The sequence below is a fragment of the Plasmodium vivax genome, genomic scaffold (assembly GCF_000002415.2).
Source record: "Plasmodium vivax scf_7165 genomic scaffold, whole genome shotgun sequence".
Classification (NCBI taxonomy): Eukaryota; Apicomplexa; class Aconoidasida; order Haemosporida; family Plasmodiidae; genus Plasmodium; species Plasmodium vivax.
The window spans coordinates 33,659-54,073 of NW_001849950.1; the positions used below are offsets into that span (position 1 = coordinate 33,659).

The 20,415-nt window shown below is 23.4% G+C and overlaps 3 protein-coding genes across 3 annotated transcripts; all 3 read right to left on the reverse strand.

The window, feature by feature from the left end:
- Window positions 1-1,154: 1,154 nt before the first annotated feature.
- On the reverse strand, window positions 1,155-2,348 carry PVX_112115 (variable surface protein Vir6, putative; the record flags this gene model as incomplete). Its single annotated transcript, XM_001612586.1, has 3 exons — window positions 1,155-1,331; window positions 1,445-2,191; window positions 2,310-2,348. 3 exons carry the CDS (start codon window positions 2,346-2,348, stop codon window positions 1,155-1,157), a joined length of 963 nt encoding a protein of 320 aa, XP_001612636.1.
- Window positions 2,349-6,356: 4,008 nt separating this feature from the next.
- Window positions 6,357-7,452, reverse strand: PVX_112120 (Pv-fam-c protein; the record flags this gene model as incomplete). Its single annotated transcript, XM_001612587.1, has 2 exons — window positions 6,357-6,442; window positions 6,612-7,452. 2 exons carry the CDS (start codon window positions 7,450-7,452, stop codon window positions 6,357-6,359), a joined length of 927 nt encoding a protein of 308 aa, XP_001612637.1.
- A 6,839-nt stretch (window positions 7,453-14,291) lies between these two features.
- Window positions 14,292-15,563, reverse strand: PVX_112125 (variable surface protein Vir18, putative; the record flags this gene model as incomplete). Its single annotated transcript, XM_001612588.1, has 1 exon — window positions 14,292-15,563. One exon carries the CDS (start codon window positions 15,561-15,563, stop codon window positions 14,292-14,294), a length of 1,272 nt encoding a protein of 423 aa, XP_001612638.1.
- Window positions 15,564-20,415: the final 4,852 nt, after the last annotated feature.

The window sequence follows — 20,415 nt, forward strand, 5'->3', positions numbered from 1 at the left end:
TTCACAATGTTCTGTCTTTTTTAATATACAATTATATCTTTTCCCCTTTGTAATTAAAAGTGAATAATGTTCAAAATTAACAGAAACATTTTGATTAACTGCGATAGAAAATGTACTGAAAAAATAGTATTTACATTGTAGGATTAGCTTAAATCGTATTATTAAATATTTAGGTTTTGTATATAAACTCATAGTAGACACCTATTATTTTAAAGCATGGTTGGTTTCTTTTTATTATCTTTGTATAATTTTTAGAATATATGTAAAATAAAAATTTTATTCCATTTACTATATAGGCAAAAAAGTGTAAGAAATATGATAATATACATTTTAGCAAATATTTTAAAAAAACATTTTCTTTATAAAGCACCAATATGCCATGGAACGAGAAATATGTACATATTTACGTGACTAATGTTAGTTATATGTTTAATGAACATAAATATTAAAAAAAAATAACAAATAAAAAAGTAAATTATATTATTAGTATTCAAAAATATATGTAATGTCGATACATTTGTTCTGATTTAAATATATGCTTATCTCTTCTGCTATGAATATCATCTTCTTAAAGAAAAGTAAAACGCATTAATGAAATACAATTATTCCGTGTAAATATTGTTTTTTTAAAAGCTGTTTCTGCTCATAGAAACATAGACAAAAGGATGAAAAAAAGGTCTATATAAATGATAAATTTAATTATTATATTTTCATATATTACAAATTAAATAAGTGAAAAATTATGTATCAACTAATAAAAATATTTCCTTCTTCATCAATCAAAAACATGTATAAACTTGTAAAAAAACATAGCATTAAAATTTAGAATATTAAATTGACGCATTTATTACAATTAAATATTAACTAAAAAAGAAATATATATAATAAATATTATGGACAAATTAGAATGGTAAGGTATTATTCTTTCTTATGTGAAATATTACATTTGCAGTACAAAGGCGTTGCCATTTTTTCACAATTCAGGAACATATTATTTTAGAATTATATTTTGCAATAAAATTAATTAGCGTTTAATTCCTACATACAATTTTAAAAATATTTTATACTTCTGATAATAATAAATTGGGTTATGTATTTTTTAATTCTCATAAAAATTAGCTTTATAATATGCGGATAGAATAAATCTATGCGCATTATTCTAATTTGTGATTTTGCAAAGTATGATATTGCATATTGAACATGCTGTTCTCGGGTAGTATTCCTTTATTTTCCGACATCATGTATAAGTATTTCGATTTCTCCTCCAATTCATTTAATGTGTTTTTTTTATTCATTACTCGATAACGCAAAAATGGTCCAAGTGGAGTAAACTAGTTTTATGAAAAAGGAAAAACGGTAAAAATAGACATGTTAAATGATAGGTTCGATGAATAGATTTTTTCTTTATATTATGTTAAAATAATAAATTAAAATTCCATTTTACCTTATACGTAAAAAATGAAAAAAGGACTATTCCCACAGTTGAAGGTAAAATAGGGGTAAGATTGAAGGAATGTGATGGTGTTCTTGATTGTGTCGATTCATCTGCTTGTCCTTTTGTGATTGGTAATAATTCTGGTATACTCGGTTCACACGTTTTTAAAGATGCCAATCCGATTTTTTCAAACAGATGTTTAATATCTTGTAGTGCATTATACAAATGGTCATTATTTTTATGTACTCCCGTTTCTATTATGTTATTAAATTTTTCTGTGAACTCCCGAGCATATGAACAAGGTATTGAATTATCTGTATTTGTTTTAAAGGCATCAACATATATGTAGTCATCATATAAATCATACATTTTTTTTACTTGATCAAACGTATTTTCTTCAAAATAATATATATCAGATGATTCGCATTTAGTTATTCCTTTTATTTCATTATCACAGTTAATAAATTTTTGGTATAAATCAAAGATTTTGCTGCCTAATTTATTATCCTCATTCTTTAATTCATTATTTAACCAAAAGTTAATGTATGAGCACCATTTATTACTATTATGTGTTTCATTATTCTTATAATGATTAAAATACTTTTTTATTAATTTAAAATGTTTAATTATATTCAATCGTCCTTCTGCATCTGTAGGAAAAATATTATTACATGTTTTAATGTTTTCGCTATTAGAAGTACGATAAAAGTCATTTACCTTATTTTTATATTCTTTATATTCTACAAAAAGACAAAACTAAAAATGACAATATGAACACATAAAATAAATTATCTATTGTTCTAAAGTAAAGCTGCTTTTATATTAAAATTGTAAATTTTAAAAATAAAAAAACAAATAAAGTTATCATTAAAACATTAAATGTTACGATATCTTTTGTTCGCGCTTGAACCATTTTATATAGTGATATGTAAATGAGGAAAACAAAAAAAAGTATTATTTTGTAATTATTTAAGAATAACAAGTAAAGGCAAATAAATTAATGATACACATTGTAACCTTTTTTATATAAAGTTTGATTCATTAACTATGCTTAAGCCTACTTTACAGTAATTTCATTAATATAATATAAATTAAATACCTTATGTTATAAGTTAATTAGAATAAATTAAGAAAGAATAAATTTATATAAAATATGGCATTAATAATAGAGCAGTATTTTATATAAATTTAATAAGTTTATAATATTTTCTTATTAGTATGATAAAAATAGGGAAATAATTTTTAATACACATGTTTAATATTTATACAAAAATATTTATAAAAATATATTTTTTATAGTGTTGCAGGGTTACTAAATAGGTTTTAAATTTACTGCTAATGAATTAAATCGAAGAGATTAAATTCATATTGCTCTTCATAACATTTATTGTACTTTTATTTTATTATTACTTATAATTACATGCGTTCGAAATATTGATTGAAAATTTTAAAACGAAAACACATGATTAAAATAGTTAAAGAATGTTATAAAGATAAATATTATAATCTTTATATAAATAACTTCTTATAATAAGTACACGAATTATATTATGCTAATTAGAAAATTATTTTTTGAGAGAAATTTTAACTAATGAGTTTAAATGATACATTGTAACGTTTATACCTTTTAAGCTCTATGTAATATAATGAATTAATTCGTTCATGTAATAATTCATTTTGTGTAAAACATATATTTTCATTAATCAAAAATATATGATTTTAAGTCTTCCTTATAGCACTATGAATAATACATTATAAATTATATAATATTTTAAAATGCTCAGAAGAAGTTATATGTAAAGTTAAAAAATTGAAAAATAGTTCGTGCATAGTTTCTCTTTATGAATAATTAGAATACTAATGAATAAAAGAAAACATAATAACAAATAAGTCTTCCTTATACAGTTCCTATGAAATTAAAAAAATATGTTTATAAGTTTGATATCATGCTTTTTTGTGCCACGGTAAGTATAAAATATAATACTGCTATTTTATGGAATTTATATAATAATAAGTTGTCAACAAAAATGTTTTTACTTCTTTACAATCGTAATTTATGTAGAAAAATATAACCTTCCAAATTATGAATATAATTTAATTAATACAAATATTTAGGAAATTAATTATTTTTGAAAACACATTCCATAAGTTATAATGTAATCTAGGAAAGCAAAATATAAAATTTTATTCGTTATATTATTTATTATGTTAAATTGATAATTCAATAGTAAAACATTTTATGAAATATCTGTTGAAATAATATTATTAAAATGTACTTTTTGCTTTATTATTTAAATATTTATTATTAAATATATTAAACATTGTGTTCTTTTAGCTGTAAAATCTTAAGGATGTTGAGCCATTTATTATTTTTTATGTGTCTTTAATTTACCTACATATTTTCATAATTAATTATAAATATAATTATGTAGTATTACCTATGAGTAAACGCTCATTTGGGCTCTAATTATCTTATAGACTATTACGAAAGTATATCAATAGAAAATTATTCATTCTTAACTTCTATATATTGTTACTTATTGAGAAAATTCATAATTTCATTAAAAGAAACTATAATGAATAAAAAATTATGAGCTAAATGAGGATTTTTTAATATATATCATTATACCAAGGTTTATTTTATACTACTTAAGTAATTTTTCTCTTTTTTACCCAAAGAGTGTAAATACATTATTAGAACCATGAATATGATACTTAGGTAATATGTATTTTCTTTAACATTAACAGGAGAATACTTCATATTTTTTAAAACTTAATAAAATGGGACAAAAATTATTGGATGAATGAAGAGTATCATAAAAAGTGTAACAAGTGCAATGTATACAATAGTCCAAGTAAAGAAAATGAGGGTTTCTACAAACTTTGCCATAATATGTTATATATTAAAAATAAAATAGTTGAAATGTTGAACAAAAAAGAAAGTTCAATATTTTTATTTACTCTTCATATTGGTTATATGATTGATGCTGAGAAAATATAGAGAGAATAACTAAAAAAATATTGATAGGATATCTTCTATTATCATTATTGTAGGGGCTGCAATTAAAATTAAGGAACAAAATAGAATAAATAAGTGTGCTTTACAAAATGATAATAAAACTGGTTTAAATATATTGTTAAAAGGAAAAATTACATATATGTAATTTATAATATAGAATGATTAATTATACTATTAAATTTCTATGTAAGTGTGATTTCTATTTATATGTCTTACAGATCTTAAGAATTTTGAATAATTATACAAAAATATATGCATAATTATGATTTTTCATAGCTTTCTTTCAATATAATGATTGATATTCCTATAGTTGTGCAATTTGCATGACCGAAAGCGTTTCTTATATAAATTATATTAGTTGAGCTATCAAATGATCACAGTTGGAAAATGATTAGGAGTGGGTTAATTCGCAACGTATAAAGATGCATAGGAGTTCATCACGTATAGTTTCTATAAATCATGTAACATTAATATATGCATAATTTTTTCAAACAAGCGCATTCATATGTCAATATAAAAGAATTAATTCGATATAAATATTGGTAATTAGGTGACTTGTTACATAAAGATAACAACAAAGGCATATATAATACATTTACAAGGTCGCATAGTATATTACCTTAGCATAATAGTAACTTTTTTAATTTTAATGAAACAATATATGAAACGATCAAATCACCTTATTTTCCCCCTAGTCATTATTTCTTCAAAATTTCGAAGAATTATTTAGTTAATACTTTATTATCAAATAAATAGATATTAAATTTTATAATATAAGTTTAACATAATAATAATGATGTTACATTTAAATGGATAGTTGAGAAATAAATATTGGTTTTATGTTCTTTTGATTTATTACTTAAATTGTTTCTATGATATGATATAATATATGGTTTTATTTTATTTATATAACTATTAAAATTATGTAATGTTTATAATATGTTATAGTCTCTTATAGTACATATTTTTAATTAAATATACAAGAAATAAAATATAGAATGTTTATTCATTATATAAATTTATTACAATGTAAACGGGTTATTCATTTAATTATGGGTTCATCAATAAAACAGTATTTAATTTTATGTAGAAGTATTTTATTTTTCCATGACTTACTTAACATTGACATTATTGATATATGAAAAAAGGAATTGTTTCTATATTAATTTATGTTGTTTATAATAGTGTAAAACAACATGCTTTTTATGCTTAGTATCGCTATTCATCGTAACATAATGGAAAATATTTTAATTTGTCGGTGATAGTATACATATATATATTGTTCCAATCATTATGCAATGATCATGATATGATAAATAAAGTACATTTCACTACTTCTTTATATGAATTTTATTTTTTGATGTAGAAGTGATAAAAAAAAATATGAAATACCACAAAAAAGGAAAAATATAATATATTCATTTTATAACACTAAATGGTAGGAATAATAATTTTTTGTGGCCTTATATAGCTTAAAGAGAAAAGTAAAAATCATTTCGTATATTAGGTAAGAAGAAATACATATAATATAATCACTTATTTCAATAATAGAATTGAACATCATATGATAAAAAGACGCTCAATTTATCCTCTTATGTAGATATTTTCAACATCGTTCAATTTTTACTTCGAACAATATGTTATAAATATATTTCTTCATAGTAATAGTATTCCTTAACTTATTCTATTTTATTACTGACCAAAGATATTATATTCTATTAATTTTTTCAATGTTTTCGATTAAATTATTTTTATATATTCTTATTTTCTACATAATATACCTGTATTCTGTTTATGAAAAACATAATATTCTATATCGTTTGTTTGCATAAATCTCTACTTCCTTATACAATAAAATTATTTATTTTAATAGAAACGTCGTTTATATATACATTAAATTTATTAATTTGGTATAGAATTGTACGCTAAGTGATACTGCTGATTTGGAATGCCTGTTTGTAGGTATTCAAAATTATTCATTAATAGATCTTCATTTAATCCACCAGGTATAGGAAATCCATTTATTCTCCTATTTGATCCATTTCTTGAATTTAACCATGATCCCAAGTTCGTATACTATTGTTATAAAAAGAATATTATTGAAAAATATAATGAAATCATTATATTGCTAATGTACGAACATAAAATATGTATGACAATAATATTCATTTTTGCAATTATACATTACTTTATATAATAAGACCCCAAAAAGGGAAACACCTGTAAGAGAAGCAGCAGCATAAGTTGTATCAAAATTTGGAGTTTCTTCTTGCAAACTTTGCTCTAATAAGGTGTCTAAATTTTGAGCGGCTTGCGCATCTTCTAATGTAGTTTCTGTTAACTCATCTTCAGCAGCTCTTACTGAAACACCTTCACCTGCTTCTACTGGAGCAGGTACACGTTCTTCTACTAATGATTCTTTTGAGGGTTCAATTAATTCATTACAGTCAAGTGATGGAAATTCATTCTTGATTTTTTCAATTGTACAACCATTCTTAAGCTGAAAAAATTTATTATTAATCTTATGTTCATTTTTTTTAAGAAAATAATCTTTTTTATCTTCAATAGATGATACAATTTTTTGACAATTATTACTCTTTCTAATTTCCCCCATATTTTGTTTGATATAAATTATATCTGTACATATATCATCCATAATCTTCCTGTAATATATATCATCCCCATTTACAGTATGAATATCCCTTATACATTCTAAACTCACATCTTTATCTAATAGTTTCTTCGCAGTTGTATCAATATAATTTATCCATTTCACACTATTAGTAGCTCTTAATAAAAAAATTCCCTCGTTTATAATATCTAAGATGTAATTTATATTTCGACATATTTTAGGATGAAGTTTACCTTTGTTTATTTGCTTTCTTACATTTAAATAATCACTTAAGCGCTTTTCGAAATTATTTACCCAGTTAGAAACCCCATATATATTCTTTTTTTTAATGAAACTCACAATAAATTCAAAATATAAACGACGCATTAATGGAGTATAATATCTTAATGAAGGAAGATTCTTTATATCAAGATGCTTATTCTGGGAAAAAGAGGCATATATATATCAATATTTTAGAATTGATTATTTACGTTGTATGAATATATTAGATTATAAAAAAAATATTTATGCGTCGAATATTCAAACAAGGAAAACTAAAGCCTTACTTTGTCCATATTGCAGATATAAAAATATACTAATTTTAATTAACTATAATGATAATTTACTATAATTCACGTAATATTATGAAGATAATAGCACTATCTAATTGTATAAGTGTATATTTTTTAAAAATTAAAATAATTAAAGTAATTAAAATAAATTATATAAAGTAATTTGCCTTTTATGATACAAAATAATACTGGTCCTTGTCAAACATATATAAATAATATTAATGTAGAAATAAATTGAATAAACTTTTGATTTATAAATTACAATATGATAATTCTAATACTATGAATAATAAAAGTAATAATATCATTTATTATATGAAAATGCTAAGAGAAACATATCATACACAATACGGATAATATTGTAATACATTATTTAATAGGTAAAATATATCACTCATTAAAATTATTACTTACATCTGTAAATACACTTATATCTATGTTATTCATATGTTTTTTTATATAATTTTTCAATATATCCCTTTTTATAATTATTAAATTATGAATAATTTATTACTAGTTATTATAGGCTTTCTTAATTCAAATTTACACATCACATATATTAATATTTAATAGAAATATCTATTATTTTAAAAGTGTTTACTTTATATATTGTACATTTCATATATTGCGATATTTATTATTTATTTTAAACAATTTCTATTAGTATGTTTAAGATAATTATAATAATTGAGAAATTAAACATAAAGTAACATGAATGGAAAGTGATTACACGAATTATTAAGTATAGGTGAAATTAAGTAATTACAAAAGCGAAAAACAAAAAATTTGCTCAGAATTTTGATTAATAAAAAATCATATTTATATGAATATAATAAAAATATGGTATTTTATAAATGATAAAATTACAATAAAATATATGTATTTTTTATGGAAACAGATAAAAGTATTAAATCATACTTTAATTTTTCAGTACATATAATATTCATATATAAAAATAAGATATCACGTGTCAAAAAAATTAATTTTATAATTTTCTTTTTATAAATATATATATATTATAATTCATGGAAGCATTTAACATCGGCAATCTTTAACTTTTTTTAGGCATATATTGAAAATAACGATTCGCATATGCATTTTATGATGAGGATTTATGACTTAAAAACTATAAATAATATGTTGTGTAATTTTACCCATTAGTAATTTATTTCACTTACGCTATAGATATATAATAATACATACTTGCATGAATAATTCACATTGTAGAATATAAAATGGAATCATATAGAAGTGTAATTCACATAAACCAGGAAGGTAATGTTTTTTGCATATTAAAAACAATTTAATGATTTTAATTATTTATATTTTAATTTTTTTATATTTAATTTTTCTTTTTTATTGCATTAATGATCAATGTTTGTTTTTTTTCTGGTCCTGTTTATAATTCAACTTATGTTCTATTAAATCTCAATGTAATATGGCCTATTCAACCATATCAGATATATTAATTTGATCGTGCGGCAAAAACTTATCGTCATAATTTGTATAACCTTAGAATTTTGCTGCGTGCGATGCACCGAATCTATTTGGGATTCTTTGTCTGTGTATTCTTCTTCTAAAAAAGTTTCCAACTGGAGCATACTAATATTAAAAGAAAAATTAAAAATTTTTAAAACATAGTTTTGTGATCATGTTAATTTTTTATTTTAATGTAGTATAAACAAATGGGTATAAGTTTAATAACTTATTATACCTTGAAAAGTAAAAATAAAGCACCCACCACACCAGATACTCCAAAAACAGGTATCGGATCAACATCTCTTACTAATCGAGAAAGAGCAATTTTTATATTATATAAGAATCCTTTCCCGTCACTACGGTTTAGCGCCGGTAAATTCTCTTATCGATTAGAAATCCCCTTATGTGTTACTCTCACCATATGCTGACTTGCCCATTTTTACTCTTGATATTTTTATTGATTTGTCGATTGTATCTTGTGTTTTAAACGGATGTTCTCTTAATATTGTTGATGATTTTTCCGGAAAATTTGAATCTGGTAATCTTCGTGAAAAATCCTAGTCTCACTATCATACTTAAATTCCTCTTTAGGCAATATATGTTCTAATTTTTATTCTTCTAATCATTGTCGTGATGTTGGAGCTACTAATTTTTCTATTGATTCTACGTATTGTGATGTTAATTCTGGCAATTTTACGAATGCTTCTGTCGAATTCACAGTTTCTGCCTCTTTATGGAAGTTTGTGTATCTGCTGCATGTGATGTACTTAATTGGGATGCGGGTGTTTCAGAAATTACTTGTACTGGTTTAATATCTTCAGGTAGTACCATTAAATGGTTACATCATAGCTACATAAGGTTTTATACTATTTTTCTAAGGTATGTATTACATATTTAGAATGTTTTAATTTGTCGCTTAATTGGTATATTGTGCATATGCTTCTTTCATATTTTTATAATAACGATTTATTGTACTGTATTATTCACATATTCTTGGTTTATCAGTCTATACATAGTATCTTGTAGTCATATTATACAAATTATACATTTCCTATAATACGTTCGTCCTATTATAGTGATCTTTATTATATAGAGGTTTTAAAAATATTTCACATGAGTCTCTACAATAGGTTTTTTGAATATTTCTATCTTCAGCATAGCGTTTATCAAAATTCTTGAAATTTTAAAAGTTATCCTCACAAAAGTAAGTATGATTACGAGCGATTTGATTATTAAACAATAATAATTATGTGAGCAACAAACATTGGAAGGAACACCCCAAAATATACTATCTCCTTCTAAACAATGTGATAGCTTTTCAAAAAGTTCATAATGGGGTGACTCAAAAGTTCTTTGTTTTCCAGTAGTGTCTATGTATTTTCTGAATATTTTCATGTCTTTTTCATATTTATCAACATTATCGAAGTAATTTCTTAATCGTATATAACAATCATAATTAAAATAATAAAGAGAAATATTTTTAAATTAAATTTATATAAAAGCTAAAATGAAACTGTATGATGTAAGCTTTACTGTAAATTAATGTTCATATATCGTTTGGACATATATTTACTATATATATTTTGAATAAAAAAATGTAAATTTACTTTTTCTGAATATCCCGAGCATTATGATTAAAGGAAGGTAATTAAAGGAAATATAAAAAATTGCTAATATATAAGGTATTATTGATTAAAATGTTGGAATAATTTATCAGTATCATATACAAGGTATTTTTAATGGTTATGTTAAATTTAATCATATAATAAAATGTATGAAGTACATTTAAATTAAAACTATCCTATATTTTATAATATATTTATTAATATAATAAGAAGCATATGAATATAAAAAAGATTTTTTTTAATTTAATATATATTAACTTTAGATTAAATAATATATCATCTATATAAATGTATTGCAATACATCTATTGCACTAGTATGAGAAATACACAATTTTTGAATAAAATGTATGTGCTTGGGGTTTTATACTATAACATTGTTCATAGTTAATCTGGTTAATCTTTTATGATATTTTATAATATTAAATATTTTTTAAAACATATCAATATAATTCTTTAATTATTATATTCTGAATATATAGTAATTTTAATTACGAGTGTATAATAATATATCACACACATTATTGGACCATTTTTAAGATAACCTGGAAGGTCAAGTGTTCTTTTATCAATTATAAAATTGTTATATTAACATGTTATATTATTATACCCATAAAAAATCTATAATAATGAAATATTATAGGTTAATATTAATTAATTTGATAGTTATAAGAAAAATATGAACTATAATTAATTAATTTGAGTAAATTATATTATAAAATGAATTAAGTACGCCTTGTAAATTATATGCAATAAAGTGTATTTCTCTATTTTATCTTAAAATAAAAATTTCATTTCTACTATACTAATATTTTAGTTATAGAAATAATAATATTTAATGATTAGCCATTAATGTTAAATTATTGCAAAATAAATTGTGAATTCTTATAATATTATATAAGAAATTAATGAGAATAAAAAATTCACATAAAAATCTTTTAAATTATAATGATGAGCTTATTACGTCCTTCAATGACATATAAAATATTATAAAAGCATGTAAGAATGAACTATAATGATATATATTATACATAAATGAGACTCCGGAAATGAAAATAAAAATTAATTGTACATCGCTGTGAAAATTATTTTAACTTACAACGAATTTTAAAGTTACAATTTTGTATATATAACGTATTATTGTATTATTCTACATTTATTTCTATGATTAAAGGTTATTTGATGAAAAATGTGAAAATAATATTTCAACACATGCAAAAATACATTATAAAGACTATCATCATTTTTCTTATAAATTATGCGTATTCATTCGTTATATTTATATTATTTTATCATTTATTATCTCATATAATATATTGTTTTATATAAATAATAATAAGAATATGATCTATAAGTGATTATTATAAGATGCAATAAATTTATATGTTATTTTCATTGTGTTCTATTCAGGAGTAAATTAAAAAAATTAAAATTTTTTATTGATCATTTTAGCAATTAAAATTAGAAATGCTCAATTTTTATTAATCATTGGTATTAAATATGAAAGTAATATTATTTAATCTACATATTCCCCTATATAATAAAAAATTTATTGATATGAATATTTCTGAACCTATTAGCAAATCTATTTTAAAAAATTATATTTTAATGGCGATTTTTAATTTTAGTTGAATTCTCCTTATTATTAGAAATACGTTAATAATGTGTATGCATATTAGTTATTTCACAAGGCAAACTTTAATTATTTAACGTAAAATATATCTAATTTCTTTATAAATGATATTTTTGACGGAAATACTCATTTCTTATTAAATTATAAAAAGTTAATAAATAATTTCTGAACTATATGTTTAATAATTTCGAAATAACATAAATTGTATAGTAAACAAATTTTATTTCTTTTAAAAAAATTTCTATTTAACGATATAAGCAACCATATATATATTATAGAAACATTTTTATGTTGAATTCTCCATTCACTCCATATTTATCAATTTCAGCGATAATAATAATATATTATGAATCAATGTTTTATGTTATTATAATTCGTACTATTATGAATTTTTTAAAATCTTTAACATGAAAAGGATTCATATTTAATTTATATGATATAAATTGAAGGTCCTTTTTACAAGATTAAATATATATAAAGGAAATACTTCTTGGTGAGGTTAATAGTTAAAAGATGTACACTTCGTTTACAAAAATGTTATGTATAATTTTACATCATTTTCTCGTTAACACTCTCCATAAAAGAATTTAGAATATATATATGTAAATAACCATATTGAAAGATAAAAAATAAGGAATATGTGAATACTTGCAAATAATGTATGAATAAAATAAATGTTAACGAGGAAATTTTCATTATTTTTACTTTTTATTATAAAAGTACGTTAAACGTAAAAAAAAAAAAAAAAACACTTATCTGAATTACTATATATTTATATATACTAAAAAATAAGTTATGGTATATAAAATTTTAATGATATTACAAATAATATGGATAGCTAATAATTTAATAATATAGTATGGTGTATTGTCACATTGTGATTACAATGGTGAAGCCCAAATGGAAATATATAATTTTATAACTTCAAATGCGTAACAATGCTCGTTATCATAGATAAGTGTATTTGACGGGAAAACAAAAAAAAGGTTAAAAAAAATTACCAAAAAATTTTAGTTCTTATTTAATGAATTACATAAATGATCAATTTTTTAATAACAATATTGATCACTTCGTTGAATATTCAAAAGCACTATATGAAAATGGGATCCTTCTTTCTTCACTTCCATTCGAAGGTTCAAACAGTACTCTCTGTATCTTTTCATTCATATCATTTCGCTTCTTCTTTTTTTTCTTAGTAAAAATAGTCCCCAAAGGCGTGCACTATAAAAAAAAATTGGTAACATTATATGTAAATATTATATATTATTAAAAAGGTATGAATAACTTCTTCAATGAAATAAATTTTAGTTTACTTTCATAAGAAGTATCAATAACAGAATAAATACCATAGGTATAAAACCCATCATCATGTAGTCTTTATGAGGTATATTATTAAAAAATTGACTCAATATACCTAGGCCATTGTCATTTTCATATTTAACTGTTTCTTCTGCCATTCCAGCTGTAACAGAACTACCTCTACCAAGTGTGCCTGTAACTTTATTACATTTTTGTGTATATGTAATATGTGCATATCATAAATATGTAAATTTTGTTTTTTGGGTGGATCTCCTTGGAGAAATAAATGCTCTGGAATATATTGCCATTATTTTGAAGATGCATATGAAATTTAGTGCTCACCTCCATGGTTTTCCTGACTTGATTCGAGCAAATTTTGTCCTGAAGGAGAAGGTAAATACGTTAGGACAAATGACGAATCTGATTGATGTAATTGAGGGTTATTTGTTGGTTTATCACTTTTATATGATCCTGCCTCAGCGTGTGCTGTTTCTTGTCCATGTTGCTTTTCTTCATCAACTGATTTCAGTAGATGTACAGTATTTGGACTATCATCTGAATCATTACCTATAGGAAAAAAAGCAGGACCAAAAAGATTTACTTTAAAAAATATTTCCAGACTAATTTAAAGATCCGATGAGTTTTGAACAATAAAATTTATAGTCATTGTTCATTAGAAAAAAATGGCACACGTCATTACCAGCACCAGTGGATCCACTAGAAGTATGAGAGTCGGATGTATTCTCAGTATGAGTATCAGTATGAGATCTGCTTGAAGCTACCTCAGCAGAAGCTTCACTTTTATTATTGTGATCACCAGAATGTTTGCTACCACCATTTTCACAAGGGGTAATACCACTATTATGACATTCATTAGAAACAGGTAAAGTAACAGGAGCTATGTCGTCACGAACACCACCATGATTACCTACAACACTAGCTTTTTCATCACCACCAATTTTATCACTGTTAGATCTACCATCGGGATTTTCAGAAGTGGTAACATCTAGAAAACCATCTTGCCTTCCGGCGATTCCATCAACAGTAGTTTGCTCAACTTGGAGATTATCATCTAAATTTTTAATACTAGATGCATTTCTTTCTGTACATTTTGGATCTAAATTAGTTCCTTGAGGAGTACAATTCACCTCAGAATCCCCTTGAGAATTAAGTTGGTCAGACGGATCATTTGATGTATCACCAAGACCTCTATCTGTGGAAGGAGCTGCTTGGGATAATGCTTGAAGCTGAGTGGCTCCTTCCGAGGGAGAATTATGTTTGTTATCTAATTGTTGAGGGGCCTCAGCATGGGTTCCAACATGACTATGAGGTGCTGTTGTTCCTGGTTTATCTTGTAAATTTGCTGATCTTGATTTTCCCCCATCGCCGTGTTCTTGACCTTGTTTTACGGATGCTGATCCTTCTAAACCTATTATTTTAGAGGTTTCCGCATCAGCTCTTGGTTGAGATTTACCTTCTTCTGTTTTTGGTTGTGGCGTACTCTGATTACAACCCGGAGTTCCTTTTCTACAAGGAACGTCTTTTGGATTTGTTAATGCAACAGTTCTCTTAGGAACTGCTGTAGGATTACGACAATTAGAAGAACCAGAACAATTTTTTATAAACTCACTTAAAGCACTATCTTTAAGTAAATTATGTCGTAATAAGTTATTGCTATAACAATAATCTAAATCTAAGTTTTTCTTAAAAATGTCTTGTTTTATTGCAACGCACTTTTTACAGAAAAGATGATTATAATTTTTAGTCAATTCAGCAATTTTAAGTTCAATTTCTCCTTTTATGTCAGAATATTTATTTAGGCAACTGCGTTGGTAGTGACCTCTTAAAATATCACTGGCACTATTACGTGGTCTAGTTCGTCCATACGTCATTTCTGATACTGTATTCTTTCCTTATTCTTCGTTTAAATAAATAATTTGGGAAAATAATTTAAGTATAAGTCTAGAAACATTTGCAACATGAGATTTAAAAATTTCGTATTATGAACTTTAGATTATTATAATTTGACATGTATTAATAATTATAATAATAAATGCAACGTATAAATATATTTTAAAATATGGGGAGTATATTTTGAAAATACATATATAGATTGGTTTAAATAATAAAAATTGCACATAAATAGATATTTATAAGAGTAACTGCAAAACAAATAATCACGATTATATATGTTTACAGCGCTTTGTTACATTTTTATTCGGCAAATAAATACACCATGCGTTGTGATATACACATATATGCGAGTTTGAAATTAAATAGTGATAAAATGTAAATGTATGTGTACAGTTTCTATGTATTATAAAAAAAAACAAATAAAATAACGACGGCTGAAATGTTTCATTTATGAGATAATAAAAAATGGAAAAAAAATTCTTCCTTAAATTATTATTTATACATATGTATATTTATTCTTCTACTTTAATATTAAGACACATATGCATTTATTATTATCTACATCTACCTTTACGAATCTTTCGTTTCTCAATTTTCATGCTGTAAATTTTTTGCAAAACTAGCGCAGTTCTATTATGTTTCCAAATAAAAATTCTATTGCTTATGAGTTTGTTCCACTGTTGTTAATATTCCCATTATTTTTGGAGTTTAACAGCATTGTATCTAAAGAAAACGAAGAAATGATTTATTAATAATGAGAAGTTTTGCTTTATAATTTCCAAAACAAATGGTATATAAAATGTTCATTTAATACTTAAGCAAACTTGCATATATAAGCCGCTTCAATGTTAACTATTCATGCCTTTCTTGTACATATATCCTCTACTTACTTTTCATCAAAAAACTTGGATGCTAATTATGTAGTTACATGTAAACATATATTACTTCTTCCTCTTCATGAACTTTGTTTAATGTATAATTAACATAAAACAATGTAAAATATTCGACACAAAAAAATAATATAATTAATAATAAAAAAACATATATTTACCTTTATAAAAATTGCTAACATACGTGCCAACAAACGCTGTTTTGCATTAATGCTAAAAATTAGCAAATATACACCAGAAGCATTTATCACATTGAATGATAAAACATATCATACGCAGAAATGATGTACATAAAAGGAGTTCATAAATTTCTTATTATTTATTACATTAATTAGTTAGCAATAACGTATTCAAATAAATAGTTTAATATAATTATTTTTCGTAGTGTAAATTTGAATGTATTGTTCTTTTTTTTGGATCCTATTTATGTTTCCACTTCATTATGCGTGCAGAAAATTATATATATATAAGTTACATAGATTTATGGTATATGTGAAATGTGTCATCGCAATATATTCCATAAAATAAGTAAAGATAATTATATTTATAATTCTTTAGTTTATTAAATTGGAAGCAATATAATATTTTTATTATTATTCTTTGTCGTTTTATGTTACATTATAAATTTGGTGTTATTTCGTAGTTTTTCTCTTAATGGTAAATAAATATTAATAATATTAAATTAGAGCATTTTGAACTATATATAGAAAATAAACATTTCATAATTCGAAATCAGTTAAGAATGTACTGTTTAGTATGAATATTATGTTAATTTGTGGTGAATCCTTTTGGATGATTTTATCATTGTACTTTACTTGTATGACTAATAACATTATTCCAATTTGCAACGAGTTTTATATTTAACATAATTATATGCTTATGGTAAAAATGTCTCAAAAATTGTTACATTATATTCACTGTGTGTTAGCTTCATATAGGAATCATAAATATGCATTAAATATTTAGACTTTATTTGGCTTCCACTTAATGTGTCGCGTTGTTCATAATTAGGTACCTTGAATCTTTTAGACATTCATTCTTAATTACAACAGTAAAAAGATTCCTTTTATAATTGTTGTTTTTAGAGTTTATTTAGGGAATTCTGTTTGTTTCCCCGAATGCTGAAACGAATTCCCCAATTTTATAGGCTTTAATTTGAAGAATTCCGTTATTATGAATAATATATTTATAGATCTACAGAGTTCACAGTGTTATGGTATTTCTAGACAATTACAAGAACTCGTAATTTTACACATAATGTGTTATAATAATGAGCATGAATTTAAAATACAATTATTTATTGTCTTATTCAAAAAAGGTAAGGAGATTATTCTAGCACATTGTACTGCAAATAAAATTCTAAGATTTTTACTAATTATCCTTATCATAAAATAAATATTACCAAAAAAGAATTACCAACTGTATTGTACTTTTTCACAGAATTCTTATTAAGGTAAAATTATTTCTTTGGAATACAGGGAAAAAAACATTTATTTATCGAGAAAAATGATGATGTAAAAATGTGTACTAATTGTGTAATATGCGAATTATATTTTAGAAATACATACAATCTGTAATTTATGTATAAAAGCACCTACTTACAATAATTATAATGAATTCACTGTGATGTTTTCGTTATTATAATACTGCCTCTAAAAGCACACTGATAAAGGATCACAAAAAGGTATAGCGTAAAGTCGCAATAATATCTGTGTGAAAGAATGAATATATAAATAAATACATACATTTAAGGAAAATATAAACATAAGAACGTTCTTATGTAATAAATTTTATTTTTATTTATATAAATAAATCATATGCCATATTTTATGTGATAAATACAATTCCCAAATTAAAATGATGTAAAACTTTAAAATGTTTGCGTACACTTAGGCACAACGCGAAAAATAGTATGTCTCTTCATATATGTATTAATGATCAGAATATTTTATTTCAAAATACTCAGTTCAAAGTATATTAATTTGTACATTCGTAAAATGCTAAATGTATTAAAAATAATGTATATATGTTGTTGTATTTATTTTATAAACATCAAATTTGTATATTCATTTACAATAGAACATTAAAAAAAATTTTCATTCCATATTATTTTATAATTTCTTTTTATTTCCTTTTTTTAACATTTGTATAAATATTTCCAAAAGAAAAATAAATGAAATATATGAAATGATCACACCGTATTAAATGATAAAATAATTATTTAGCTTGATTATTTTTTCTCTTAATATATGTTCTTACAGCTGACTCCTAATGTGTATGTATTATGTAGATTATGTTAATACGTTCTATAGTTTGCAGCAATATTTTTCTTATACGTAAAGAAATTTTTTTACCATTTTAACACGATCACATTTATACTTTTTTTATAAAAAAACAATGGTTCTAGATGCTATAAATGTTTTTGTTTATTTTCAATGTTGCTATTATAAAAAAAATATTGACACTATGTTATGAGCAAAATAAAAATTAAAAAGAATTTTTTTCGTAATATGTCTTTATATTAAAAGGAAGCCAATTAGGGGATGATGTCCCATTTTTTTATTGTATAATTTTAGAAATAACTTAAATAACGCAATTGCAGCTACAATAACTTTATAATAAATATATTTGTACTATAATTGAATAATATTCATTTGTTACATTATATTTAATCAAATTTTTATCTATAATTATTTTGATTTTATTTATAATTTCGTTAAAGATGGATAAAATATTTATGGCTTTTTATTACTACAGGAAATTTAATACGACCTAATGAAGTTTTAAATAAGTGTCGATAAAGGAACCATTTTCCTTACGCATTAACGAATGTATTTCTATCAACAATGATTGTAATTATCTACATATAATATATAAGAATTACGAATAAATTAATACTTCAATACATATATTAAAAATAACAACTTTTTTTTATCATTATGTTGATTATATAATAATTGTAGGAATTAATTATTTTTAAATTTACGATATTATGCTAGTATTGTTATCTGTAGTTATAGATTTGAAACGTTATATTTTTATTCTGCTTTGTGGACATTTAAATTGCTCGCCATTTTTATGAATAGAACCATAATATATTAATCGAATAAAATTATTAAATAAGAGTGCCTACAAGTAGGTACAGAATTATATTCTATGAACTGTAAAAGCGATTTGGTAAATATATGGATCGAATATCAAGTATATGGATATTTACATATTTTTACAATTTTAGTTAGAAAATATTTATAAATTCTCTATTTTAAAATATGTCAAAACCAAATAATCAGACACCAGAACAAAATTGGGTATATATAACATTAGATCATTGTTTATATTTCACTATTTATGCAAATTGTTTGTGTTGAAACAAAATGGAGACATTTGTTATTAGAACCATAATTCAAGCAATTGCTCAATACTTTTTTTATGATTATTTTTAGGAGGATATATGGAAGGATTTAGAACTTAATAAGATCTATGAAGATTTCTTTTCAAAAAGTGAAAATTATAAGCCTCATGATGAATGTAACATATTCAATGCTCAATATAATAAACATGAAGGCGCCAAAGACATTTGTAATAAGTTTGCGCATTTTTTGAAAAAAATATCTGAAAATACGGATGAACAGAAGCGTAAAAATTATTGCAATTATTTACCATATTGGTTATATGATGAAATAAAGGGAAAATATAAATCCAAGGATAATATTCGTAGTATACCTTTCGTTAGTGATCTTATTGGTGTAGGATACAAGGTTAACAGAAAAATTCTTAAAAACACATGTACTTTAGGATATGAAATTGGTGTTAGTTTGGAGGAAATGCAAAAAAGGAAGATATTTTTTGCCTATTTTAGAGAATATGAAAAAGTTAAGAGCATTATTAACAAAACGAAAAAAGAAGACTGCAGTAAGTATAATAAATATATTAAGTAGCA